Below are 27,266 nucleotides of genomic sequence, written 5' to 3'. Positions count from 1 at the left end.
CCACAGAATTCTTTGATGCATTTAAATTGTTTAGAAATAACACTTTATGTAATTACATTTTATCTATATATATCACCAGCAGAGCAAACATGATTGCACATCAACAAAGTTTGTTTTCCCTTTTCTCCACCCGTGCACATGGAAAAAATGAGCTCGCCCACGTGTGACGTATTTCCTTCATGACTTAGGTAATGCCATCTTGATACGAAAATAGTGTCGCATGAGTTGTATAAAACGGATTATTGTTGTCTTTATATAGGATACAGAGATTGCATTATTTGGCTTTATTTTGATTAGAACAGAAGCCGACACTGTCAAGAGTGTCATTTTCCGTGAGAGTTGTGTTAAGTGGCTCATTCATTCCTGGCAGTCACAGTTTTTCTGAACGAGGAGCGCTGCTTCTGGTGGCGCTAACAAAGGAATATCTGGATCCGAGCAGTTGTTCATTGGTAATGTTATTCGAATTTTTTACACTATAACAGATACGTCAATATGTATCTAGACCGCATATCGACCTATTAGTAGTCTGCTGATGCCGTATTTTACGGTTGCTAAGCAATACGGATTCGCGAGCTGTTTGCACGCGCAAAGTACTGAAGTCGCGCGCACGGCCAGCTCACATTACAACTGGTGGAAGGGATTCTGATTCATCCTGGCGATTCGAATCGTTTAATTCGGTTCGCTAAAAAGATTCATTCACTGACACTTTTTGATATTTTCATGGTGATTACAAGTCTGAAAATTATGAAAATTATTCACTTAACGAAACTGAAATACACTGCTACTACTATTATAGTAACGTTAGTTGTTGTTATTATTCTGTATTAGAATTCGTTTCGACATATCTATATCTACCAAGTATAACAAATTTCCAAACAAATGACCACAACGCACACGTTATATAACAATAATAGTGAGTTGAATTGTGAGTGTCAATAACATAAATCGTTCACGAAGGAGATAAGTGCCATTTTGACTCATTAATAAAACACCGGCTCGTTTAGCGAAGGGGGCGTGGTCGTTGGTCACGTCCAACCAATGATACAGCTCCTTCAGAGCCTGCGCTCGATTGCTGTTGGTTCGCTATAGCCAGTGTTTGATTACTGGAAAACAGCTTTATGAATCAAAGCAACCGAGATAGATTCGCTCAAAAACACTGATTCTTTCATGAAGGAAGCGCCACTCATTATACCATTTACTCACCAACAGCTCGACTGAGGAGAGATGGCCGAGATGTACATTCGGGTCGCGGAGGAGGAGAACGAGGAGCCGATGGAGATCCCGTCGGAGGACGACGGCACGGTGCTGCTGTCCACGGTGGCCGCTCAGTTTCCAGGGGCTTGTGGCCTGCGTTACCGGAGCCCGGTGTCTCAGTGCATGAGGGGGGTTCGCCTTGTGGACGGAATCCTACACGCCCCCGAGAACGGCTGGGGAAACCTGGTCTATGTGGTCAATTACCCCAAAGGTAGGTCATCTGGTCATTACGAATTAGCCTCTGTCTCAGTTTGAATATAACTATGAAAAAAGTTTCTAATAATTGTCAAAAGCACGTTTTATAATATGAAATGCCATGATTAACCCTAACTTCTCCCCCTAGAAACATCAAGAATCGGGGTAATTTTTGTATGCCTTTTAGGGCTAATTTAGGCATGTGCATAACATTGTACTTAAACATTGGGGTTGTATGTTATAATAAGCAAAGTTGAGCAGCATAGTCGGTGATGGAATCATTTGTTCTTCTGTGTTTCTATCTTTAGATAAATTGACATGATGCAGATGTGTGAACATGTAACAAATTAACTTTTCCTTTCTAGAAACGGTTCTGCCGGATAATAAGAGGAAGATGGATGAGATCGATGCTTCATCTGCAACGAAGATCAAGAGAGGAGATCAGAAGACTTCAGATCTGATTGTGCTGGGTCTGCCGTGGAAGACTACAGAACAAGATTTAAAAGACTACTTCAGTACGTTTGGGGAAGTCATCATGGTGCAGGTAAGATATACTGACATAAATGTAATACTCCAGCTGTGATTGTCTTTGTACTGCCATATTTTGGTGAAAGCTATCCATCCTTTCTGTCTCTGTGTCTAATGTTTCTAACTTTTTATGTGGCTTTTAAAATTAGAACTGGGCTCAGCAGTCAGTCATGAAGTCAGATTAGATCTGGCATGAACGCTGCTTTTGACCTGATTCTGTTACATTAGGTCAAGCGGGACGTGAAGACAGGAAATTCAAAAGGATTTGGGTTTGTGAGGTTTGCAGAGTGGGAGTCTCAGGGTAAGGTGATGTCACAGCGGCACATGATTGATGGCAGGTGGTGTGACTGCAAACTTCCCAACTCAAAGGTCAGTTTTTTTTTGTTGTTGTTGTTGTTTTTACACTAACATTAAAAAGTTTGGTGTGAGATTTTTTAAAAATATATTTTTGAAAAGTCTGTAATGCCCTTGAAGGTTGCATTTGTTTGATCATAATTACAGTAAAACAATAGTATTGTGAAATATTATTACAATGTAAAAAAACTATTATATATTCAAATGTAATTTATTCCTGTATTGGCAAAGCTTAATTGTTAATAGCTATTTCTCCAGTCTTCAGTGTCACATGGTCCTTTAGAAATCAATCTAACATGATTCAATGCTCAAGAATAATTTCTTATTATTAGTAATTTATTATCAGTGGTTGCACTGCTTAATATTGCTTTTTGAAACCATGATTCTTTCAAAATGTAGTTTTGTAACATTGCAAATGTGTTTTTTGTTATTTTTGATCAATTTAATGCATCCAGGCTGAATAAAAATCAAAGTCTTACTGACCATAAAATTTTGATCAATGGTGTATATAATGAATTATATATGACACATTAAATCAGTTAGCCGTTTATGAAAGAAATGTCAGGTTTTCTCTTTTTGGGTGCTATACTGAGTGATCTGTTTGTATATTTAACAGCAAGGTCCAGATGAACCAATGAGGAGCAGGAAAGTGTTTGTGGGCCGTTGCACGGAGGACATGACTGCCGATGAGCTCCGTCAGTTCTTCATGCAGTATGGAGAGGTCACAGATGTTTTCATCCCTAAACCCTTCAGAGCATTCGCTTTCGTCACCTTTGCAGATGACCAGGTAAGCTCTTGTTGTTTTCACATTGATTTTAAGGTGATAAACCAGAAATAAACCCGTTCACAAAAAAAGAAAACAATGCAACAAATTGACAAAGGAAGTTCTTTTTCTAACAAAAATGAAATACAAATTTGCATGCTTTAATGTGAGATATTGCCCATATGACAAGTTGAATTTGCTCTGTTTGAATATGCTCAATTAAAGGTCATTTGTGGTGATTATTTTTTGCTCTTGATACGACAGTTTGCCTTTACATTTGCAGCTTAAGTTAATTAAGATTTTCTATGTTCCCCAGGTTGCTGCCTCCCTTTGCGGAGAAGATCTGATCATCAAGGGCGTCAGTGTGCACATCTCCAACGCTGAGCCAAAGCACAACAACACTAGGCAGATGATGGAGCGGGCAGGGCGCTTTGGGAACGGGTTTGGAGGTCAGAGTTTCGGAGGCAACCGGAGTGGCATGGGGGGTAGCTCCAGCAGCTTGGGAAATTTCGGCAATTTTAATCTCAACCCAGCCATGATGGCTGCTGCTCAGGCCGCCCTGCAGAGCAGTTGGGGTATGATGGGAATGTTAGCGCAGCAGGGTCAGTCGGCAACATCTGGCACGAGCACAAGCGGCACGAGTTCCACTCGGGACCAGACCCAAACATACAGCTCGGGCAACAGCAACTACGGCAGCAGCTCGGCCGCTCTCGGCTGGGGCTCCGGCTCTAACTCTAGCGGTAGTGGGTTTAACTCCAGCTTTGGCTCTAGTATGGAGTCCAAGTCATCAGGGTGGGGTATGTAAGCCGGCTTGTGTTTGAAACATCTGTATTTCTAGTGTGTTTGGTAAGTATTTTCCGAGAGACTTATATCGCCATGTGTGTTTGGAAGTGGGGGTGGGTGAAAAGGGAGTCTGGGGACAAAAAAAGAAGAATGTTTTGTACACTGAATGGGATTTGAGTAAGTGTTTGGAGTGAGATGTTAACCAGGGTGCTACGTTAATGTACCATCTTTGGTGTTGTTGTTCTTTTCCCCCCCAATGTTGTATTGTCTTGATCGATGCAAACAAAGCATTTCAACTGGATTCTTATAATGCATGTTGTTCAATCTGTGGATATCTGAGAACGCATGAGAATTGCATAATATTTTAAGTACATTTATCATTACGTAGGACAAAAAAAAAACTTGCATTGGAAAGAATCTGGTTGAAACCTAAACGTATGATAAGTTCAGCTTTATTTCAGTCCAGTTTTATGGAAACCCTTTAAAACAAGCCTTCATCAAAATTTCTTCTGCAGTTGACATCTGTGGGGTTTGCCTGGGAAGAGCGCCCTCTATGGCAGCACAGTGTGGCTGAGGTCATTATGTCACCTTCCTCCCATGTCTATATGCTCTCATCGCACGGCTCGATGACACGGTGGGTGTCTCCTTTTTTTAATCCACTTTTTAAGACAACAAGTGCGCAGAAAGTGAAGTTTTTTTTAAACAACCCTTGAGTGCGATTGGTGATGATGGCGAAGAGTGAGAAGGCTGCGAGTGAGCGAAGAAAGTGTGGAGCGCACGAACGAAAAGACTTGCGAGTGCGATGAACGAGCCGAAATGTGACTGCAGTGGGTGGGTTTGGTGAGTGTGTGAATGAGAGCTGCTGATACTTCCCAGCTAACCCCCTTAATTAAGCCCAAATTGATGGACATTTAATAAGTGTACCTCATGGATTGTTTTTTTGTTTGTCTCCCTAGATCCCCCGTTTTGCTTTTCCCCTTTAGTATACTGACAATGTGCTTATATAGTTAGTGGAATGTTGTGATGATGATGTTGATGATGCATTCTTTGTCTTGCTTCTATAATCCCATCTGAATGCTGTATGGTGTGTGTGCTTTATTTCCTTGTAACTTGACCTGTAAGTGTGAACTTTGATGTGGATGACATCTTCAGTGGACACTGAGGGGGAAATCATGAGTGATGGTGTAAGTGCGACCTGTATGTTGAGTGCTGTGGATGTCTGTGGAGTTTCCTTCTAGATAACGTCACTCAGTGTTTTCAAAGGCATTTTATATGACTTGTCAAATGAAGGGAGTGCTTCAATAAAACTAATTTGAATAGATTGCCGTTTTCTCATACTGGTTTGTCACGTGATATTTGAGAGCAAATACCACACTACTAATTGAATTCACACGTTTAGGAGCCTGGAATATGGCTGGCCGCAACTGAAACCCAGGCGGGAAGTCCGTTTGGGGATGGAGGAAGATGGAGGATGCTGTGGTTCTGCATCTCTGGTAACAGCCATGGACACGGTAGACTCTAGCAGAATTTAATAGATGCTTCAGGATGAGTGCTTTTCTCAGAACCGTTCAAGCCCAGTACATTTCAATCTGTATTAGGCTTGATCTGGTTTCGAGAAAGCAGCTCATCATATTAAAATGCAGCCAAATGCAGGTTAAAGTCTTTTTTTTCCAGGTCCATGTTTTTAAATTGTATGAATCTAAAAATCTGTATTGTTTCATAGCACTTTATATTCCCAACAAAGAGATGTTTACAGAATTCTTTATTACAATAAAACACAAATGAACCCATGTTTGAGTAAAAAAATTATTGGTGTTTAGTATTGAATGTGATTTATGTACAAATATATGCACAGCTATTTTATTACTACATGCAAAAACCAAGTACTCTCTAAAACTCAAATTTCAATAATGAGGATTTGTACATTTATTTTGTTCAGTCTTCAAGCTCATTCTCCTCCTCAGCTTCCATGTCTTTACTCTTCCTCTTGGCAGCATTCTTCTTCCTCTTCTCCTTCAGTTCTTGGTTGTTCAAAGCCAGTTCTTCACTTTTCTGCTGAATGTAGTTGTACTGTGAAGGTATAGAAAGGGTACAATGTTTTTCACTCATTTGATAGAACTGTAAAATCTAAAAGCATTTTTGCACCTTGTATCTTATATTTAATTTTATATTATTTATTTTTTTTATATTAAATATAATGTAATTACACAAGAACTTTTAAAAAGATCCTGTTAACAAATTTAAAAAGTTAATATTTTCATTGACCGTTACAACATATCAGCACTTATGGACATTTCATATTAATTTAAATATGTGACCCTGGACCACAAAACCAGTCTTAAGTCTCTGGGGTATATTTGTACCAATAGTAAAAAAAAAAAAAAACACTGTATGGGTCAAAATTATCGATTTTTCTTTTAGGCCAAAAATCATAAGGATATTAATTAAAGATCATGTTCCAAGAAGATATTTCGTGAATTTCCTACCATAAATATATCAAAACTTAATTTTTGATTAGTAATATGCATTGCTAAGAACTTCATTTGGACAACTTTAAGGGTGATTTTCTCAGTATTTAGATTTTTTTTTGCACCCTCAGATTCCAGATTTTCAAATAGTCGTATCTCGGCCAAATATTGTCTGATCCTTACAAACTATACATCAATCGGAAGGTTATTTATTCAGGTTTCATATGACGTATAAATCTCAATTTTGAAAAATTGATGCTTAAGACTGGTTTTGTGGTCCAGGGTCACATATTAACATTTCATACTTAGACTTGGTTTTGTTTTTTAAAATAATTCTCAGTAAGAATTCTTAGGATTTGTATGAAAATTGCTTTTTTATTGCAATTTTCTATAACAAGACCTTTAAACACAATTACCTTAATTATAAAAAAATAAAAATGGGTGGGGTTTTACACATGGATTGCAAAAACATGTTTTAACATTTGATTTCTTCAATCATCCTACCAGTGCAGTGGTTCTCCTCGCTGTCAGCTTCACATCATCCACTGTAACTGTGTGTCGTTTAGCATGCCTGTAAACATTGTAGAGAACCATCGGTACAAAAAAAACATCTTCATTAACGTGGTTAATTCCTGAGGAGAAACTACTTTTGAGGGTGAAGTTTACCTCGCAAACGCTTCCAAGTCCTTGGCAAATATATCTAGAGGTTAGACAGAGGAGCGTGAATAAATATTTCACTCTCTTCTCGTCATAATTATGGCAGCAAGTTCAATCAAATCTTACCGCACTGTCTGAACGCAGTCTCTGCGATAGCTGCTATTGTCTGTTTAGTGATTTGTTTCTCGCAGTCAGCGGCGATGTCTTGACAGAGACGGCCGACAGTGTAGTGCACAGCAGCTTTAAGCCTCTAAAAACACATGAATACTGTCAGTGTGAGAGAAAAACCCGAAAGGTTCTAAATAACGTGTATATATAGATATTATGCATTAGCTGGTCATTATTTAATGTTATAACCTGTTTTTGTGCCTCGTCCTCATCCATCTTCAGTAGGTAAATAAGCTTAAGTTCAACTCTGTGCTTTTAGGCATTACAAAAATGGCGCGAACTGTGTGTTCTTCACGTTGTAGTGACGGCGTCTGTGTTTATTTTAGCCATGTGAGCGCCTCCTACTGATGCGGAGCGAATGTCAGTCAAGATAAAGAATGTAGAAATATGATAATATCATACGGGAAAGTTACAAGTCAGTATTTCTGTTTGTTGCTTCCTTCAAACTGTGTAGAAAGAAACTATTGTTGTGTTGGGGTTAGTTGACACAATTGCACAACATTTGAAACCGTGCCGTCTCAGTCTCCCATATTTAAATATTTCTTATAGATCTTTAAATCAAAACGAAGAGAAGTTTCATTTATTACAAGATAACATCAGCCCTTTGATCTCAAAGCAATAATTAGGCTAATAGCTGTAGCACTTATAATAAATGTATCAAATGTATGCCATTTTCTGTGTGGTATTTTTTATTGAAACAATTTTTATTTCATTGAAACAAAGTTGTTGCTACAAATAAGAAAAGTGACAGATTTTTGACTCTTCGCAAAAAATATTTTGGAGACACTTGGGATCCTATAGAATGTAGGCCTACTGTAGGTTGTTCAGTAAGCTTTCCCCAATTTTATAATGTTATGTTGGCTTGACTGAGAACTGTTTAATGCTGAAATCATATGTTGTTATTCTTCAATAAACACGCTAGGATTTCAGTTAAACACAATAGTTCAAGCAGTTCTTTTGTAGGTTTGCTTGCAGATCTGGTCTCCACATCTAAGTTCCTTTAAGAGAAAAAAAAAATTAAGTTATTTTTTTATCTGGTATTTTTATACATTTTATTTGAAAATTACAATTTTAAGGCCTATGTTTGACTCACAAGAGAGAAAAAAAAAAATTATTAAGTTATTTTTTTGTCGGCCGCCCCCCCTCTCTTCCCCACCCCACCCCACCCCTCTAGGGGTCAGCCAGCTGTTTTTTTTGGCGCGTTGTGTTTGTTTTCCGTATATATATATATATATATATATATATATATATATATATATATATATATTATATATATATATATATATACGGAATATATATATATATATATATACAGAATCTGAATTAAAATGTGTTTGATTTAAGCCTACATTTCAAAATTTTGTGTCTAATAAAATTATATCGCGCATACAGCTCAACTAACGCGATCGTTATAAAGGTGTTTCAACAACAATACACTTCCAATTGCATGTATTTGACAATCGGAATATCAGATATTTCATGCCATAGCTAACACATTTGTGAATATTCTGAATTAAAAAAGGAAAAATTACATAAAAGCAGATCATCATTCATTCTTTCATTTCAGGGGTACTATTTAATACCATTTGTGCATTTCATTCATTGCGCCTTGACACCAGTTCAAAACTGAGTCCCAAAAGTCCGCGTAAGAAGCATAACACGTACAGACTCCATGTAGGCATATGATTCGCTCTTTTTTTTGTTCTGTTTTCTTTCAGGATCAAAAATACAACAAATGAAAGGTTTATCTGTATTTCCGACTGATGAGAAATATGCATATACATTCATAAATCAGTCGATTTTGTATTTTATTATGAGATATTTTATTCTAATGTGATCAGTGATTCAAGCACTGATGGACCAAAGAGCGCGCATTTCGACATTTGCAGTAAAAACTTGAAAATATAATTCTCAGAAAGAAATGCATTTAATACCAAATATATTGGGTGGAAACGTCTGTTTATATACTCTATTAATAAAGGAGTCCAGACATTTAAAAATGATCAGTCCACATTAGTTTTATATTTTGCAATGAAGGGAAATAGACATGCAGTCCGCATGCTCGGCACAAAAAATCTTTAACTTTTAGGTAGCGAAAATATTATTTTTTAGTGACGTATAAATCTCAATTTTGAAAAAATTGATACTTAAGACTGGTGTGTTCCAGGGTCACATGCTAACATTTCATACTTAGACTTTCTTGTTTTTTTAAAATAATCAGGCAATTGATTTGTATGAAAATTGCTTTTTGATTGCAAAATTAAGATACAGATTTATAAAAAACAATATCTTTTAAAAAAAGTTTTCATTAAAAAAAATGGGTGGGGTAATGCACATGGATCGTCAAAATCATGTTTTAACATTTGAAACAGCTACCAGTGCAGTGGAGGTCAGCGCCAGCATCCACTCTGTGTGTCTTTCAGCGCCTGTATGCATCGCGAGAACCATGTACAAAAAAAAAAATACCCCTGAAGACGAAACTAGCAGGGTGATGGTTACCTCGCAAACGCTTAGTGGGTAGTAATACAGAGGAGCGTGAATAAGTTATTTCACTCTCTTCTCGTCAATAAGTTATGGCAGCAAGTTCAATCAAATCTTACCGCACTGTCTGAACGCAGTCTCTGAGATAGTGCTATCTGGGAACGCAGCCAAGCGTATGATGAGACGGCCCCGACAGTGTAATGGAGATTCCTAAAAAACACATGAATACTTTCAGTGTCAGAACCTTGGAGAGCGATCGCGTTATAGGTCTGTCCTATGCATCCGAAAGCTTTTAACTCAATGCTTTTAGGCATTACAAAATACTGTGTGTTTTACGTTGTAAGACGGCGTCAAGCTATGTAAATCCTATGATGTGGAGCGAATGTCATAGCACAGATAATATAATACAGAAAGTTACAAGTAGTTATTTCTGTTGTTACTCAAACTGTGTAGAAAGAAACCTTGTTTATTGGGGTTAGCACAGTGATTGGATAAACCGTTTTTTTTTTTTTTTTTAATCTTTAAATCAAAAACAGTTTTTAATTACAAGACAACATCAAGCCATCTCAACGCAATAATTAGGTCTGTAGCACTTCCAAAACCGGAATCCTGGTATGCCATTTGCTGTGGTATTTTTTATTGAAACACTGAGCTGTTGCGTAACGGCCACAGTGACGATTTTTGACTCTTCGCAACGAGACAGAGAAGTAGGTCTACTGTAGGTTGTTCAGTAAGCTTTGAAATGGTATAACTCTGTGGCGACTGAGCATGTGCAAATCAGATTTAACTAATCATCAAAGTCAATCAGGATTACATAAACACATAGTTCCAGTTTCTATAGGTTTGCCTACACTGGTCACCCACATCCCCCCCCCCCCAAAGAATTCCCGCCTGGTATTTTTCTCACAATATTTGAAAAGTTCCCTCTGGTATTTTTATACATTTTATTTGAAAATTACAATTTTAAGGCCTATGTTTGACTCACAAGGTAAAGAGTGTCTCCCTCCTTTCTGTGTGTACATAATTTTTTCTTTTTTTCTGTTTTCTGTTGTCTGTAGACAAAAAAATTGCAGTATTTCTCAATTTTGCCACAGAAAACTCTAGACTATGACACACTGTTTCGCTGCCACTCTCTTTTGTGACTGTGTGTGTGTCTGTGTGAGTGTGTTTTCAACCTGGCATTTTCTGTTGTCCAGTCCTTTGGTGATTTCCTCAAATTCTTCACCAATTTTAAATGAACAGGAGTAGTTTCGAAAAGTTGTAAAAGTTTTAATGATGAAAGAGTCTCCGTCTTGCTCAAAAACTTTCTGTGGCTTTAGCATGCTCGCCACCTTTCGGGTGGCGAAATCAATTCCTGTATTACATATATTACATTGCAGAAGGTTAGATTCATATTCTTAGTAAATGCATTCGCAATGTATAAAAAAAATGAAACAAATAACTACAAAAATATATATATTTAAAATATATCTAAAAAAAAAATTTGTACTGTACATATGTGTGAAAAAAAACCTAATATATAAAATATGAAAACCCTGAGAGAGGCAATGAAAGATATACTCACCAAGAGCCACCATGTATCCTTCACAGTTTTGATTGTCCACTATGTCCCAGGTTCCACTGTAGTTTGCAGGCATGTTTGATGGTGATCCTGAAGCGTTTCTGAAGCGTTTGAACCTAGAAGCTGGAATTTAAAGGTTCATGTGTGGTAATGAGAGAAGCAGATGTGCTGTGTCGTATTTCACAGCAGGTCTGTGTGTAGTAATATGGGGCAGGGGTGATTCCTACACAAAAGCTATTTTAGAGGCTTGGTCAGAGGGGTTGTACTCTGAGGCGGAACTTAACTTTTTCACACTAATTGCGTATGTGTCCCGTGGGAACTCAAAGAGAACAATGTAATTCGAAAGACACATGTCGCTTTGGCAGTGGATTGAACTTGTACAACAGTTTGGCAAGAATTAAGCAATATCAGAGATGCCCAGTATGTTTGAGGTCATTTCATTATCTTTCATTAACAATGCAGCGATGGCTTTAAAGATTGCCAGAGGTATGTCAACACCGGTTGGGGTTTTTTCTCTCTTTTTCTATTTTCTAAAAAGCCATGCAGATAGATCACTTTCTTTCAAATGCTGTGGAAATGACAGATTTCTTTAACTTTCATAGGCAGGCATCTTTTCTTGACCCTGTTCTGGGAGATGAGGTTGTCTTGAGGCTGCATTGAGGTGGGTTTTGCATTCGAAGTTCACACTGAAAATTGGGCAGTGAAGGTTCAAAATGAATAAAAGACACCGTGAAGTCTTCTGTGATGAGCAGACCAAAATCAAAATGACCAAAAGTAATTATTTTCTGAAAAGATGGGTTTCTAATAATAAGTACAATAATATGTTAATGAAAAAGTCATTAACAAACAACACTTAAAAGAATCATGCTGTTATTAGTCCTCATTCTTTCATGCCATAATTATTTTAAAGGATTTGAAGTGTGAAATAAGGTATGTAAATTCAGTGTGGTGCTTCATGTAAAAAAACAACAACAAAAAAAATATTATTATTATTATTATTATTAGTTGTGAAATTTACTAGTACGTCCTGAGTGCAAATTGTTCTAAAGTAATCCTACACCGAGTTTTTTTTTTTTTTTTTTTTTTTTTTTTCAGTGTATGTGCATTTTATTATACGTCAACACTGAATTTTACACAACATGCGGATCACTGCCTTAAACCTGTTGCGCATAAAAATGACTCTAATCCAGAATTTGAAATCTCTAAAACTAGACTCAGACAAACCACTAGAGGGTCTCATTTGATATTATCCAACCGATGATTCGGTTCCCCCCAGCTAATAACCTGTTTTTATACAGTCTATGCTAATAACCTGCTGTGCTGACCAGCATCAGACCTCTCTGGTAAGTCGTGTAATTACTCTATGAATTCCCTCAGACTTATTTCACTATGTAAATACTTAACATTTTTCAGTAAGATGCGATTTAAGATCATTAAAGATGATCAGCAAGATGTAGCCTACATCTTGCTGATAAAAGTGTATTCTGCTGTATGGATCATCTGAGGTGACGGTACAATGCTTCACCAATTCTTAGTTCATGCAGCTTTTCAGACCAGCAGGTGGCTTCCAAGACATCAAAGGTTAAAACTGTAAGGTAACAACATATCTATCTATCTATCTATCTATCTATCTGTCTATCTGTCTGTCTGTCTGTCTGAATATCTATCTATCTATCTATATATCTATCTATCTGTCTGTCTGTCTGTCTGTCTGTCTGTCTATCGGAAATAAGTGCTAATCAGATGCTAAACACTATTTTGTTTTATGTGTTGTAAAGCTTGGGTGTGACGCATATAACATAAACATGTTATAATCAAAATTGTTTCTCTCTGGCAGTCAGATTGTTCTTCTCATCTTTGTGGTGCTTTTCCTGGCACCAGAGTTTTATGTTTAGTCAAGGTAAGTGAGCTGTATAACATTTCACAGATAGAAGTGCTAATATGTGCATGCCTGTTATCATGCGATATGTCTATTATTCTGCAGTAATGTTTTCACAGGCCAAAAACGTCTGGTTATTGTGAAAAGCCACTGTTAAACAATCTCATACCCTTCACTGTGTTCTCCTTCATAGCAACAGGTCATCTGATTTTGATATTTATAATTTTTTTGCATATATTTGTCTGCTTCCCAATTTAAAATACTAATTATCAACCCTTCTCACCCCACTGAAGGTTTGGCTGTAGTGTTTACACTCACTGACCCAGTTCCCAAGAGCATCTGGGTAGCTTTTCACTCATTTGGGCTGTTCACATTTATCCAGGGACTCTGTACAGTCATTCTTACCCTGTCTGTTGGCTGTTCAGGTTTATCCATTTTTTTCGTGGTTTCATTTTTATTCTTTCTTGCCCTGAGTGTCCTTTTGTGTAATATTACAGTGTAAGGGAGAAGAAAGATTGCATATATACAAATTGTATGTTGAATTTTTGTAAGAACTATATATAAACACATTGTGTTTGTAGTCTACATGGTTGGGTCATATTTGGAAAGAGAGAAAAAAAAACATGATTTCAAAAATATATTTTATTGCCATGTAGTAAAACCACTGCAAAATATAAAATGATGTATGTGATTCCATGTAATACAGATGAATACCAAAACAAAAGTTCCTTAAAACATATAATGGAAAAGCAATAACACTTTATTTAAAAATGTCAATTCAAATGTTAAACCAGTCAGCAAGGCACATACTTTGTTGAAATACACACAATATGATCTCAACAATGTTAAACATTTAGTATTTATAGGCACCTTAAAAACATAGGAATCTAATTTGTGTAAATACACATAAGGACATTTATTTTAATGTTTTATTAACATTTTCACATTAGATGATTAGATCCCTGTGGAATGTAATGCTGTTTTGCTTTACTACAAAATGTTAAATCGGTGGTTATGAATCAGACGATGCTCATAAAGTGTTTCATAAAGCATTCAAAGCTGTGCTTCTTAGATACAACACAGTATTAAAAACAGATTTTACAAAGGCATTCATGTTTAGATATAAAATTATTGTAAGGTGTTGTTGTGCCTTTTTAAATGCTCAACACATAATGAACCTTTGTTTTCTGAGGAATGACAAAAATCTTTGACACGAATACATTTTCAACAATGTAGTTCTGGAATGGTTTCATCAATAAGGCCAACAATAGAAACTAAATTCAGTCTAAAGATTTTACATTTGTTAATTAACATTTGTTCTGTCCTAAAAACACTGGCTAAGCGTTACTTAACCTGAGGTTTGTGATTATGCCTAGGACAGGATTTTACCATTTAATTTAAGTCTTTTAATAAAGAAGGGGGAAAAGAAACCAAATACATCTTTTTGTTTCCTCTGAAAAACAAAGAGTTGGTTCTTCATCTCAATTTTAACTTGGCAGTCTGATGAATAATTGCAGCTATGTAAAAAAGTCCAATTACAGAGCATTCAAATATATGTTTTATCTGATTACTGCTTGGTCACAAATGTGGAGAGAGTGCTCGATATGGAATTAAATTTTTCATACGTATCTTCTTAACTGCTTCTAAACCATCTGATCTTGTGAAATAAGTATTTCAGCAACATTATAAGATTAATTAGTAGAAAAAGTTATTGTAAGCTACTAGAATTCCTGAGATTTGAAGAGGTCAATTGTTTATAATGTAATTTTTTAAGTTACATTTTAATTTTTATTATTCAATCATTCACAATACAGCATTCAATTTGAGCTATAAGCCCTGGCGGGTGGCTTCACTGACCAATTTGTACCGGTCTTTGGGCCACTTATCCTAACAATGCATCATAGTCGATGTACCATATAAGAGTACCGGTTTTCGGCTGTACTTTGGTAATGGGATACTTGGATGATTCTCCCTTAATTCGGCTGAGTTGGCTGACAAGTTCATGCTTGCTCTTGCCCATAATTAAAACACCTACCCTTCGAGCCCTATTGATAGCTGTGAATGTGAGACTCATCCTCTGGTGTGGTTTAATGGGGCTTTCTGTCAGAATTACCAACCGTTCCTCATCATTTTCCAATTTAGTGTCCTGGAATAATGAGGCAGTGTGGCCGTCCTGGCCTACGCCGAGCAGGACGTAGTGGAAATTGGAGCCGTTGACATGTTTATTGATTTCCTTCTCATATAATGCCGGTCCACCGTCCTCTTCCACACATAACCGTTGGGTGAGATGCACAGGCATGGGGTGGATGTTGAAGTAGGGTATGTGAATATACTGCAGCAGGAGATCGTGAATGGACCGGAAGTTGGAGCCTGTTTCTGTATGTGGCACACAACGCTCGTCCACTTGCCATATGTGAGTGTTGCGCCACGGAAAGGTGTAGAGGTTCAGGGCCAGTGCACGAAGCAGTGCCACTGGGCTGGAGCCACCAGACAACGCCAGGTGAAACTGACCTTCTTCACGAATGGCCTCCTCAGCAGCCAGGAGAAGATCAGAAGCCAAGCGCTCCACCAGTTCCTGTGCCCAGGCAGATACCATTTCAGAACTACGGTACTTCCCTTGCATCACCTGGAAGTTGTCTTCGGTGCTGGGGTTGATAACGTTGACCACGGCTTCATGGCTAAAAGCAACCTGATGGCCCTGCAGCTGAAAGTTCAGCAGGTTTCCATTGGCTTCGCCACCTGGATACACCCGTGGAAAGACCCGACTCAGACCTTCAAGGAGGGGAGTCCAAAACGCCCAGGAAGCAAGGAGTCCCTCTGCACTAATAAAGCTGTCCTTGCGTCCCAAGAAGACATGCGAGATCAGCTCGCAATAAGCCTCTCTTGGTGTGACTGGTGACTGGATGTAATAGTCACAAAGTGGTAACCCCAGGACATTCACATCTTTGTATTCAGTGACCTCCTTCCAGTCACCGCTGTTTAGCAGTTCGGGCTTGAACAGGTTCTTGCTGACAAGAATTGCAGGGTACTGCAGGTTTCCGTGACCCAGATAAAATATGATCTGTTTGGATTTGCACTGAACATTTTTGGGATCCTGGATGCAAAATACATTATTTTTGAAAAGCACACGAGCATAAGAAACCCGTTCATCAAGTGCCTTGCCTGAGGTCATAAATATGGGGATACCCTCATATTGTGCATTGTTGACATTAATGACCACACCTGTAAAGACAATTTTTGTCAACATAAGCATGGTTAGACTAATTTTGCTATAAGCATTTTTCTTGTGTGCATGTAAACATATTGGATTATGTAGCTACTCACCAGCAAATGTGGGGGTCAAGCTGAAGTAGTCATTAGTTTTATTTAGCTCTTCCTGAACCTCTCCATTGTAAGCTTGGTACTGACCTACAACCGCATTACTGTTATCTACGTGTTGAAGGGAAGCCAAGAAATTAAGCTTGTTTTGTAGTATCTCCATGCTGTTGGACAGGTTTGCAGGAAGGTTCATTAACAAAAGGGTCATGACCTCTGTGAGGTGGTTTTGGAGCACGTCTCTGATGACGCCATATTGATCATAAAACTGAATCCGGCCTGTAAATGAATGATAGATAATAAGTGCGTAAGTAATAACTGAGAAGATAAATGGAGAAAGGAACGTTTTGATAACGTGAACTTGCATTTATAAGCAAGTAAAAAAACCAGTACCTTTGGCATCCAGGGTTTCCTTCAATACGATTTCTATTCTTTCAATATGGTGCTTGTTCCAGATAGGGTCCAGAAGTTTCTTATTCTCTTTCCTAAATGGCAGTATTTTAGAGACAACCTTTAGGACAGAACAAAAAAAAAAAAAAAAAAAAAAAACCTTTTTAAAATGTACATCTTGTTATTTATGTGAAAGTACACTACCATTCAAAAGTTTGGGGTTCTGAAAGTTTTTTTTCCTTTGAAAGAAATCAATTTTTGATACATAAAGGATACAAAAGGATGTTAAAAAACTATTTCAAGTAAATTATGTTCTTTTGCATTTCATAATATTAGTGGTTTTTACTGTATTTTAAGCATAAGAGACTTTTTTTCAAAAACAAAAATCTTGTCAATGCCAAACTTTTGAACAATAGTGTATGTTAATAAAATAACATTGTACCTGCTTCCCTAAATAGTGGTCAATCCTGTACATCTCCTTTTCTTTCAGCTGGTCTGACAGTTTTTTGTCAAGGGCCTGAGCACTGTAAAGGTTGTGACCAAATGGCTTCTCCAGTACCACCCTGAGCCATGCGTCAGATGGGGGGCGACAGGTGTTGTTGATCTTCTCTGCAATGTCTGCATATGCGAAAGCTGGAACAGACAGGTAGAAGAGCCTCCCTGCTTCGACCATACCCTCCTGTCCTAGCTGCTGCTTGATCTGCTGGCTGAGCTTCTCGTAGTCCTCAGTAGTCTTCAGCTGGTGATATTTGGAAAGATGCAGGAACTGGTCTTTGACCAAAGTACAGCGCTCTGCAGAGAGCTCCTGAGGACAAGCCAGCTCCTTCAAGATCCCAAACAGCAGCGGTGTCCCCTTCTCGCTCGGCGAAAGGCCCCCACCGTAAAATGAGAAGGTGTGTCCTTTGCCTACTTGGTCAGCATAGAGCTGGAAAAAGCCTTGCCACAGGTACTTCCTGGCCAAGTCACCTGTTCCACCCACAACTACCACAGTCACATGCCCAAGTCTCTTCTTAGCCTCATGATTATCTGTGTGGCCTCTCTGCCAGCATATGATGGCCATTAGCAGCAGCTCCCATTTTATCCTAAGCATCGTAATATCACACACCCACCCTTTAAAAAGAAATAAAATTAATAGGATTTTAGAATGTTTGTAAAAAAAATCTGTTGATGCAAATTCTGAAAAGATTTCACACATATGTATAAAAAAACATATGAATGAATGAATGGTTAAGCATGAACTTAAAGGAATGTATTCAGAAGCTGGATTATAATGTTTGCTTCATTGGCTCATTGATGGCTTTATTTCTCATCTATAACTCAGTATAAAGTGAACACCTTTTACAAACATTTGGCTGATGATTACAAACTAGTCTCAACCCTCACATAAAGCATATGGAACTGTCAGCACTGCAACAAGATAAGACTTTGGTCCCTAAATAAACATTTCAGAAGTATTAAGAATTGCAGCTGGACTGAAAAATTAAAAGTAGGGAAAAATAACTTTTTAAGTGTTATAAATGAAATAATGTTTACATCAATATTTAAACCATTTTTACAAATGTTATATTAATATTTGCTAATACATTAAATATTCAGTATACTATTTACTGTCTACATGTAATTCAGTCCAACGTATCATCATTACAACACTGCATAATCACTATGTGATGTTTCAACACAAAACCCGTTAATATACAGTAATAATGAGTCATGTCTGCAAGTCACTGTCTTTTAATGTATCAAAGTCCAATTTTTCTTTCTTATTTTAAAATTACACAGCACAATAAAATCCTGTTAATTTGAGCTCATTAGGTCTGTTTATCGATTTATCAATAATCGTTTTATTGTGATAAATAGGCCGATACAGTATGGTCTATGATAGGCCCAAGTCAAGAAGAGGGTGACATAATCCACTGACATACTATACCTGGTCTGATTTGGAATAATGAGTAAAAGCAAGAACCATAGTAATGCAAATGAAATTTCTAGGTAAGAATCAAGGTTAAGCCAACAGCCCCAGAACAAACAGACTACATTTACGGTAAAAGACCTGAATGAAATGAAAGGTCACACAACTTGGCCAAACAGAGAGGAATCCAATATTTAAGGTGACTATTTCAGAGTTGAGAATTGCTGGAATCATTCTGACATATCTTCTAGAAAACTGTCAGCCAGGATGATTCTGATTTCATGATAAGCTTGTGTGAAGGCCAAAGATGACAAGAGTACACGCAGCCCTAATGCTCTGACAGAGCAAGCACTGTTTGCACATTTGGGTGTTGCAAATTGTTAAACATAGGCAGTATGCAGACTTAAAATAAATACAAAAATTCCTTGAAACTATCAAGACTATAAAATAAGCATAACAGGATGCAGTCAGTTAACTGAACAGCTGCTGCACAGAACTCATGTAATTCAGCGCACACTCGGGTCATTCATATTATCTAGTGAACAGCATAAACGTTAATATGAACTTATGTCAAAATAAGCTTTGATCAATTCAAGCACTTGCATTATTACATTTGATTAATTATAACTGACAAGAAAATTAATTACGCGCCATCAAAATCATGTCACTTAACCTCATTAAGGGCTATTTTATCCAGTATATTATGGAGACCCCAAAATATATATATTTTTTAAATGTGTGAATTATATATATTGATCCAATTAAATGTAACCATATATTGGTTTCTGATCTGAAGTACGTTTACTACATTTTAAAACATGAAAATATACTGTATTAGAGGCGGACATGAGTATAACTTACTATCTTCACGAAACACATAAACAGACCCTGACAGCACCTGTTATTGCTAGCTGACACAGGCAGGCAAATAAAAAGGTAACATTATAAATTGAAACGTGCATATAACATCAGCAGGCAGAGTGACACATGCATAAGGACAAAGATGGGTTTGACAGTGAGAGACTGTGAGGACATACCTGATTCACCTCTGGACAGTATGATGACAGCCCGAGCGGCGTGGTGACGTTATACAAACAAGCGTTTCAAGTAGATGGTCACGTGATCGCGCCGCTGGTTAATCTTGTGGTTTTAAGCACAAAACAGTCGAGTTTTTTATTTTTATTTTTTTTTTTAATACGTTGACTGAGAACACGGGGACTCATAAACCTGTAAAGTGCTTGCTGAGCAATTAAAACACCTATTATTTAAGTGTAAATATCATAACAGAGGTACATACCGAGAGGGGATTTTTAAAAACAAGCGTGTGATGTGAAACAAACAATTAAATCAATGGCATTCTCTGACAGTACCGGTTTAAAGTTCGCGTTGAGAAACCAGGTAGGCTATCTGCGCATTGGAAACGAATCCGTTTTGAGGCTTGGGAAATTTTTATTGTTATTGTTTAATTTATATTTTTGTTATTTATTAATTTATTATCCAGAATTTAGCATCGAAAATGTAAATCCTCTACTGTTTGTGTTATGCAGATCGTGTGTTGCCCAAAGGAGGGCGATATTTGCCAGTAGGTGCTTAATAAATTACTCCAAACGAGGCTTTCAATAAACAGATTCCCCCTTTCGAGTTACAGTATTTATTTATTAAAACAAAAAAACATTATATATATATATATATATATATATATATATAATATATAATATATATATATATATATATATATATATATATATATATATTAGATATATATATATATTGTATATGTTATGCTGCAGGTAAATAGAATTCTACGGGTAAATTAAAAGACATCAAACGTTTTTCAAAAAGTCACAAACCTGCAGATAAAGGAGGTTAGGCCTTCTTACATTTGATTTCACAACATATTGAGCAATGAGTTTTCATAAGTGTGATCTTTAAAGCAATATTCTTGTCTTTGTGTACATGTGCATGTATTTCTCTTTTGCACATTTCCTTAAGAGAGAGAGAGAGTCTTAGGCAAAGAGTATTCAAACAAGAACCATTCACCTCAGGAAACATGTAAAGTCATCCAACCTGTTTTAAACCTGCTAGTACAGTCATGGCCAAAAGTTTTGGCAGTTTGTGTTTTGTAAAGTTTGGTGTTCATTCACATTGTTTCTAGATCATTGTGTAGAGTGATCAGATGCATTTTAAATAATTGCTAAAAGCTTCATAGGCCAAAAAATTGACTTTTCACAACAACAAAAAAAAAAAAAAAAAAAAAAACGAATTTTTTAATTGACTAATCATATCAGCAGCAAATGTGAAATTGTGAATGAGTACGAGTTAGATTAATCACTATCATACTAATTAGATTGTAAGAGCAGACTGATTACTATAAAAGGAGGGAAGAAGCGCTTCCAATCATTGTGCTCTTGTTAGCAATGGTTACTGCCAAAGAAATATATGTGCAGCCATCATCGCAGTGCATCAAAATGGCCTCACATGCGAGGAAATTGCTACAAAGAATATTGCACCTGAAAGAGCATTTACTGGATCACCAAGAACTTCAAGGAGAGAGGTTTGACTGCAGTGAAGAAGTCTTCAGGACATCCCAGAGTGATCAGCTATGGAATCATGTCACCAGCAGTGCAGAGCTTGCTCATGAATGGCAGCAGGTTGGTGTGAGAGCATCTACATGCATAGTGAGACCAAGACTTTTGGACAATGGCCTGGTGTCAAGAAGGACCGCAAAGAAGCCACTTCTCTCCAAGAAAAACCTCAAGGACGGACTGAATTTCAGCAGGAAGTACAAGGATTGGACAGCAGAAGACTGGCGCGAAGTTATTTTCTCTGAAGCTCCCTTCCGACTCTTTGGGACATCTTGGGTTGCTTTTCAACCAAGGGAGTGGTCTCTCTCATAATTCTGCCCAAAAACACTGCCATGAATAAAGAATGGTATCAAAACATCATGCAAGAGTGACTTCTTCCACAATCCATGAGCAATTTTGTGTTGATCCATGCATTTTCCAGCATGATGGAGTACCATGTCACAAAGCAAGAGTGATGAAGAAGTGGCTCTAAGATCATTACATTGAAAATTTGGATCCATGGCCGGGAAACTGCCCGGATCTCAATCCCAGAGAGAACCTGCGGTCAGTCCTCAAAAGATGAGTGGACAAGCAGAAGCCCACAAATTGTGATCAACTCCGAGAACTAATAAGGCAAGAATGGATCGCCATCAGTCCGGATTTGGTCCAGAAGCTTATGTCCAGCATGCCAGAGCGAATTTCAGAGGTTATGAAGAACAAGGGTCAACACTGTAAATATTGACTTGTTATATTTTAAATGTCTTTAAAACGTATGATATGCTTGTCACTGTTTTTCAGTATACCATAGAAACGTGGAAAAATAATCTACAAATGCTGAAGCAGTAAAACAAAACTTATGTCACTGCCAAAACTTTTGGCCGTGACTGTATGCACCATTAGTACTTTAAAAGTGCAACAACAAATCAATCATCTATTATTCTGTAATGAATATTTGTGATCTATATAGGCTTACCGCTTTGAGGGGGTGGGGGGTGGGGTGAATATTTGTGATCTATATAGGCTTACCATTTGCAAAAAAAAAAAAAAGATGTTCTTTGAAGCCAGATGGTGTACACGACATCTACAACCAGAGGCTAATGAGACTATGTTAACCAGTCAAACCTTAACCCCTTGATCCCTAGCAGCATAACATAGCACTTGCTAATAGTGTGAGTTTGGGGCAGGGGTGTTCAACAAATGGCAGATGGGGCAGCGTTTAGGAAAGCTATTTGAAAACAGTTTATTGTTTGGAATTGTTTGTTTGTTGCTGTGTTGTTCACAGTGTGCAACATGTACTGCCTGTTTTATTATTATTTAATATAAGTGAAGCAAGCTTCTCTAATAGCTTCTCTAATATTCTCTAATAGCAAATGGTTGAGTGTTGATTTTGTGGCTTTAAAAAAAAAAAAAAATCAGTGTAAAAGAACATCACATATTATGCTCCAACAATAAGTCAGAAAAGTGATTGTAGTTACTGTTACTTCCGTTTAAATTTTTATACAGGAAGTGGAAAGTAAAGTCATGCGCAGAGCAAAATCTGAAAATCTGCATGGTGTGCTTATTATGCAAACTGTAATAGACAACATTTAAAGTGGATCAATAAAGTTCATCAAAGTTATCCTAAGACAAGAATTCTTTAAGGTTTTAGGACAACTTTGATGAAAGGTTTTGATCCCCCTCAAATGTTGACTAGTGTATATATTGCAAAAATATTAAGAGTAGTGTGTTAGCATGATAGTCCGAACATATTGCAGTTCTGTTTAGTGACGCTAGTAGCTCAAACATTATATAAATTTAGATTACACACACATTGGTTAAATCAAAAGCATTGTTTTGATGTTAGCGCTCTGTTGCAGGATCTTTTCCATTACATAATATATCCTACGGCTATTATTGTTTGAATCCTTGTTAAATCAACTCACTCATCACTGTTTGAATCCAAAATATTTCCTGTAGATACATGTTTAGCATGTCTGCAGATGTAGCTACATGTCAGAGAGATTAATCAATGAATGAAAAACTTCTTAGCTTTTATTGGTAATGTCTATATCTTTAATATTGTTATTGGTTTTTAGACAAAATGACACTTCTGCTAACAAAAACTTCTAACACATATATGCATTCACATTAACTGAATAAAATATAAAAACCTGGAATAAAAAGTAGTAGAAACTACACAGACTTATTCAAAATAATAAAAACAGGAAAAACACACCTGAATTATAATTGAACTAAAAAGAAAATGGAAATGGAAAATCAATCTGAGATCATGAGGGCATATATAAAAATATGAATTTTTGGTTTAAGAGATAAAGACATTAATAATTTGATCATACTCTACTTCTTTCCAGAATTGCAAAATCGCTTCTCACGCTCACGCACAATGATACAGAGTACCATTACAAGTCTTACACTTTGGACAAGTGTCTGAAATATTATTATTATTAAATATATGTAATAATGTTGGAGTCACACAAACTTTTGTCAACCATTTGTATAGTCTTTTCATGAAGATGGCTGTATTTCCATGCCATTTCAGAACAGCGAGGAACATTGCATTGGGCTTATCAGTGTTTTATACCCAGATGCACATGTACTCTCAGCTGGGACCACACTAGTGTAGGCCTCCCCGCTAGATCACCAGTTAATGTCAAAGTGAGATGTAAACTGTAAACTAGGTGACAGAAGTTCCTGTTTGTGTGACAACTGACAAGTGTCTCTGGTGTAGCAAGTTTGCAAGTGTGTATGCATGTGTGTCTTGCAGAAAAACACCGGGGAGCTCAGCTGTCGCTGTCTTAACGTGCAACCAATGGGGCTACATGTGATTTGAGTGTGAGTGTGTGTGTGTGTTAAAGGGAGCTGGAGGTAAGAATGGCTATGGCACCAGGGGGCTCATTGTGTGTAAGATCTCTCACACTTCTTACAACCGTCCATGTTCTTCCCATCACCCTCTTCCCACTGCCACCCTGCCACTTGCCTTCCTTCCTTTAGATTCAAGTGTTTTGTTCCTCCTGAAGTCCTTTGTTCTTCCTCCGGCACAACATTCCAATCAAGCTGAGCACACAAACACATGCATATGAATGTGTGCCATCCTCTTTATTGGGCCTCTTCACCAACACACAATACATTTATCATCCCTGTGTCTAAGCACTGACTAATTTAAAGCTCTGCCTGCTACTTAAGAGCTCAATACTGCCAGATTAAGGAGTGAATGAACGCTGTTAGTTAGGCGGTGGATCAAAGAAACAGGATTTCTCTAGAAAAGACATTGTGAAATATTATTCTGACCGTGTTTATGTACATATTGCATGGCACTTAAACATCCTCAGCATATATTTCACAATTATATTTCAGAATATGGTTTTCTGGAATTCTTTTTAAATTCATGTATTCATTTGTTTATTTTGTTAATTTTGTTAATTATATATGACTCTGATTGGTCATATATAATTGTAAAACAGCTGCATGATCCACAACTGTCTTTCTGTTTTGTGATAGATGTTCATGACCCCCTTGTTGCTGAGCAGTTCAGAAAAATCCTCAAGCTCCTTCACATACTTTGGTTTTCCAACATTTTCTGCATATTTGAACCCTTTCCAACAGTGACTATGTTTTTGAGATCCATCTTTTTACACACACACACACACACACACACACACACACACACACACACACACACACACACACACACACACACACATACATACATATACATATATTAATAAATGGTTGAAAATTAAATTAAATGCTAGCTTACAAAAATAAAAAATTGTTTAAATATATAAATTATTTATATATATATAAAATGTAAATATTATACTGTATAATAATATTATTATTGAATATTGCTATTGTAAATAAAGTTTCTATTTTAATTTATTTTAAAATGTGAATTTTCAGCATCATTACTCCAGTCTTCAGTGTCACACGATCCTTCAGAAATCATTCTAAAATGCTGATTTGGTGTATTTTAAAGAAATATCTGTTATTATCAATATTGAAAACAATTGTGCAACTATATACTTTTGAGGAAGCCGTGATACATTTCAGGATTTCAGGAAAAATTCAGGATTCTTTGATGATTAGAAAGTTTGAAAGAATATCATCTATTTGAAATATAAATATTCTGTAACAATGTAAAAGTCTTTATTGTCACTTTTGATTAAATTAATGCATACTTGATGTATAAAAGTATTCTTTTAATTTAACTTTTCCATTTCTCATACATTTTTACTTTTGACAACCATAAAAGTATCACAAATAATTAAGGTCTTAATTTTGAACAGTGTAGAAATTGTTTTATAATTTAACAAAAGTCTCTTGTTGTAAAATAAAAATCATGCTTACAAAATGTTCTTGCATTAGTTTAATAAAAATGAAATGCCACTTGCTTTGATTGATACTTTCAATGACATACATTCATTTTTAAGTACGGCTTCAGTGACTAAATACTTATAGTCACTTTATATCCAAAATCCATTTATGAATGCACTTACAGAAATGATTTTGTTAACTTTGCATTAATAACGTGTTAACATCTCGCCATATGTCACTGGCACATATCCTGCGACAGCACTCCCTTCACCCCCAGAAAAAGGGATCAGTGTAGGATCGGGAGCATTAACAAAGCTATTGAGGGACAGACAGTCTCGACGCAGCCTACAATGGAAGGCTGCCTCTGTATTTGCGTTCTTTTGGCGAGAGGTGGTGACGAGGGTGACAAGAGGGAGTCGAGGGGTGGAAGAGTTGAATGACCCTGCAGCAGTGGTCCCACTGCAGATCCGTGACCCCTGGAGTAATGGGCCAACCTCCTGGTGTGAAGTGCTTTGTATTGGCGGTTGTGTGGAACAGGGTGGAGAGGTGAAGGGGGGTTGATGGGAGTGCAGCAGAAAATTCAGGCCTCCTGCAACACACATGGCCCTTGAATGAAAAGGGAGCTCGGCATTGTGAGGGCATCTCAATGGCTCTAGCTCCTCATTTTGTTGAAGACAAATGTCCCTCCGAACATAAGTGTCTTGTGCTTAAACACTAAACAGAGAAAAGTCATTAATCATCCATTTTGTGTGGCGAGCACTTGCTCCAAAAATGAAGAGTCGTACTCAACATTCATAGAAGCTGGTGTGAAAAACAAAGAATTACTTTGTTAAAGCATTAATAAATGTTCCACACATAAGTACACAAATGAATGTTATTAATAAAAAGATCACATTCAGTTTGGCCTTTGTGAATAACTGCTTGCCATTTTTAATTGATATGGGAGTTTATATGCATGTTAGACTTTAGTGATCTTTGTAGCGGTATTATGTACAATATACCACTACAAATGTCAGAATTCTATTTGTGACCCTGGACCACAAAGCCAGTCACAAGTAGCAGGGGTATGTTTGTAGCAATAGCCAAAAATACATTGTATGGGTCAATATTATACATTTTTCTTATATGCCAAAAATCATTATGATATTAAGTAAAGATCATGTTCCATGAAAATATAAATTTCCTACCAAAATATTTTAAAACTTATTTCTGATCAATAAAATCCATGCCCAGAACTTCATTTGGACAGCTTTAAAATTGTCTCAATATTTCGATTGTTGCACCATGCAGATTCCAGATTTTTTAAATAATGTCCTATTCCTACCAAACCATACATCAATAGGCTTTATTAATTTCAGCTTTCATTTTTGATCATAAATCTCAGTTAAAAAAACTGACCCTTAGAACTGGTTTTGTGGTCCAGGGTCACATTTGGCTAATATTTCTCAAATAATATTCTAATTTATAGCAACTGTATTGTATTTATTGCATAAGATTTTTAAAATATTGTCCATTACTAACTAATTTAAGGTGACACCCCAGGCAATGGAAAAAAAAAAGTACCTAATAGATAACCTATAATCTAATATCTCCATAGCTGTCTGATTACATTAAAAAAGCATATTTTAAATAACATTTTTTTCTGAAATGTAATGTTTAAATATGCAAATGATGCCCTTTTTA

The 27,266-nt window shown here is 36.8% G+C and overlaps 4 protein-coding genes and 1 long non-coding RNA gene across 8 annotated transcripts; 2 read left to right on the top strand and 3 right to left on the bottom strand.

Moving 5' to 3' along the window:
- Positions 1 to 173: 173 nt before the first annotated feature.
- tardbpb (TAR DNA binding protein b) lies at positions 174 to 5,667 on the top strand. 2 transcript variants are annotated; one of them, XR_006155039.1, is made up of 7 exons: positions 174 to 449; positions 1,210 to 1,465; positions 1,815 to 1,993; positions 2,206 to 2,346; positions 2,948 to 3,118; positions 3,411 to 4,511; positions 5,277 to 5,667. XR_006155039.1 is itself a non-coding variant. In XM_042726395.1 (6 exons), the coding sequence occupies exons 2-6, from the start codon at positions 1,225 to 1,227 to the stop codon at positions 3,897 to 3,899; spliced, it is 1,221 nt and encodes a 406-aa protein (XP_042582329.1). In that variant the 5' UTR covers positions 174 to 449; positions 1,210 to 1,224; the 3' UTR covers positions 3,900 to 5,198. The 2 variants fall into 2 exon arrangements, 1 of the variants encoding a protein (XP_042582329.1); XM_042726395.1 differs by lacking the exon at positions 5,277 to 5,667 and having other exon boundaries at positions 3,411 to 5,198.
- Positions 4,824 to 10,699, bottom strand: cenps (centromere protein S). The gene is made up of 6 exons (XM_042726396.1): positions 10,637 to 10,699; positions 7,360 to 8,168; positions 7,129 to 7,252; positions 7,012 to 7,045; positions 6,850 to 6,916; positions 4,824 to 5,947 (listed from the first exon to the last, which is right to left on the bottom strand). Exons 2-6 carry the CDS (start codon positions 7,384 to 7,386, stop codon positions 5,813 to 5,815), a joined length of 387 nt encoding a protein of 128 aa, XP_042582330.1. The 5' UTR covers positions 7,387 to 8,168; positions 10,637 to 10,699; the 3' UTR covers positions 4,824 to 5,812.
- A 24-nt stretch (positions 10,700 to 10,723) lies between these two features.
- On the bottom strand, positions 10,724 to 11,436 carry LOC109058660 (retinoid-binding protein 7-like). Its single transcript, XM_042726397.1, has 2 exons — positions 11,216 to 11,436; positions 10,724 to 11,005 (listed from the first exon to the last, which is right to left on the bottom strand). The coding sequence occupies exons 1-2, from the start codon at positions 11,286 to 11,288 to the stop codon at positions 10,752 to 10,754; spliced, it is 327 nt and encodes a 108-aa protein (XP_042582331.1). The 5' UTR covers positions 11,289 to 11,436; the 3' UTR covers positions 10,724 to 10,751.
- A 161-nt stretch (positions 11,437 to 11,597) lies between these two features.
- Positions 11,598 to 18,081, top strand: LOC122137704. Of its 3 annotated transcripts, none has more exons than XR_006155041.1 (4): positions 11,598 to 12,555; positions 12,664 to 12,807; positions 13,050 to 13,112; positions 17,287 to 18,081. It is a non-coding gene; the product is annotated as an uncharacterized LOC122137704 (long non-coding RNA). The 3 variants fall into 3 exon arrangements; XR_006155042.1 differs by lacking the exon at positions 17,287 to 18,081 and adding an exon at positions 13,211 to 13,498; XR_006155040.1 differs by lacking the exon at positions 17,287 to 18,081 and adding an exon at positions 13,211 to 13,498 and having other exon boundaries at positions 12,664 to 13,112.
- On the bottom strand, positions 14,872 to 17,991 carry LOC109058644 (GDH/6PGL endoplasmic bifunctional protein-like). The gene is made up of 4 exons (XM_042726394.1): positions 17,239 to 17,991; positions 16,800 to 16,917; positions 16,416 to 16,685; positions 14,872 to 16,313 (listed from the first exon to the last, which is right to left on the bottom strand). Exons 1-4 carry the CDS (start codon positions 17,989 to 17,991, stop codon positions 14,974 to 14,976), a joined length of 2,481 nt encoding a protein of 826 aa, XP_042582328.1. The 3' UTR covers positions 14,872 to 14,973.
- Positions 18,082 to 27,266: the final 9,185 nt, after the last annotated feature.

The sequence above is a fragment of the Cyprinus carpio genome, chromosome B6, assembly GCF_018340385.1.
Source record: "Cyprinus carpio isolate SPL01 chromosome B6, ASM1834038v1, whole genome shotgun sequence".
NCBI classification, from domain to species: domain Eukaryota; kingdom Metazoa; phylum Chordata; class Actinopteri; order Cypriniformes; family Cyprinidae; genus Cyprinus; species Cyprinus carpio.
Note: the sequence above shows the minus strand (reverse complement) of the source record. Positions and strands in the feature narration are given on the sequence as shown.

What these genes read in the sequence shown, in the direction of transcription:
- LOC109058660 (XM_042726397.1), bottom strand. Translation starts at nt 11,288, where the DNA reads ATGCCTGCAAACTACAGTGGAACCTGGGACATAGTGGACAATCAAAAC. An exon ending in AGGATACATGGTGGCTCTTG is followed by an intron (nt 11,006 to 11,215) that starts GTGAGTATATCT and finishes TATGTAATACAG; the next exon opens with GAATTGATTTCGCCACCCGA.
- cenps (XM_042726396.1), bottom strand. Translation starts at nt 7,386, where the DNA reads ATGGATGAGGACGAGGCACAAAAACAG. An exon ending in GACTGCGTTCAGACAGTGCG is followed by an intron (nt 7,046 to 7,128) that starts GTAAGATTTGAT and finishes TCTAACCTCTAG; the next exon opens with ATATATTTGCCAAGGACTTG. An exon ending in CGAGGAGAACCACTGCACTG is followed by an intron (nt 5,948 to 6,849) that starts GTAGGATGATTG and finishes ATACCTTCACAG; the next exon opens with TACAACTACATTCAGCAGAA.
- tardbpb (XM_042726395.1), top strand. Translation starts at nt 1,225, where the DNA reads ATGGCCGAGATGTACATTCGGGTCGCGGAGGAGGAGAACGAGGAGCCG. An exon ending in GGGAAGTCATCATGGTGCAG is followed by an intron (nt 1,994 to 2,205) that starts GTAAGATATACT and finishes CTGTTACATTAG; the next exon opens with GTCAAGCGGGACGTGAAGAC. An exon ending in GCAAACTTCCCAACTCAAAG is followed by an intron (nt 2,347 to 2,947) that starts GTCAGTTTTTTT and finishes TATATTTAACAG; the next exon opens with CAAGGTCCAGATGAACCAAT.
- LOC109058644 (XM_042726394.1), bottom strand. Translation starts at nt 17,991, where the DNA reads ATGTGTGAAATCTTTTCAGAATTTGCATCAACAGATTTTTTTTACAAA. An exon ending in GGAAACCCTGGATGCCAAAG is followed by an intron (nt 16,686 to 16,799) that starts GTACTGGTTTTT and finishes ATTCATTTACAG; the next exon opens with GCCGGATTCAGTTTTATGAT. An exon ending in CTTGACCCCCACATTTGCTG is followed by an intron (nt 16,314 to 16,415) that starts GTGAGTAGCTAC and finishes TTGTCTTTACAG; the next exon opens with GTGTGGTCATTAATGTCAAC.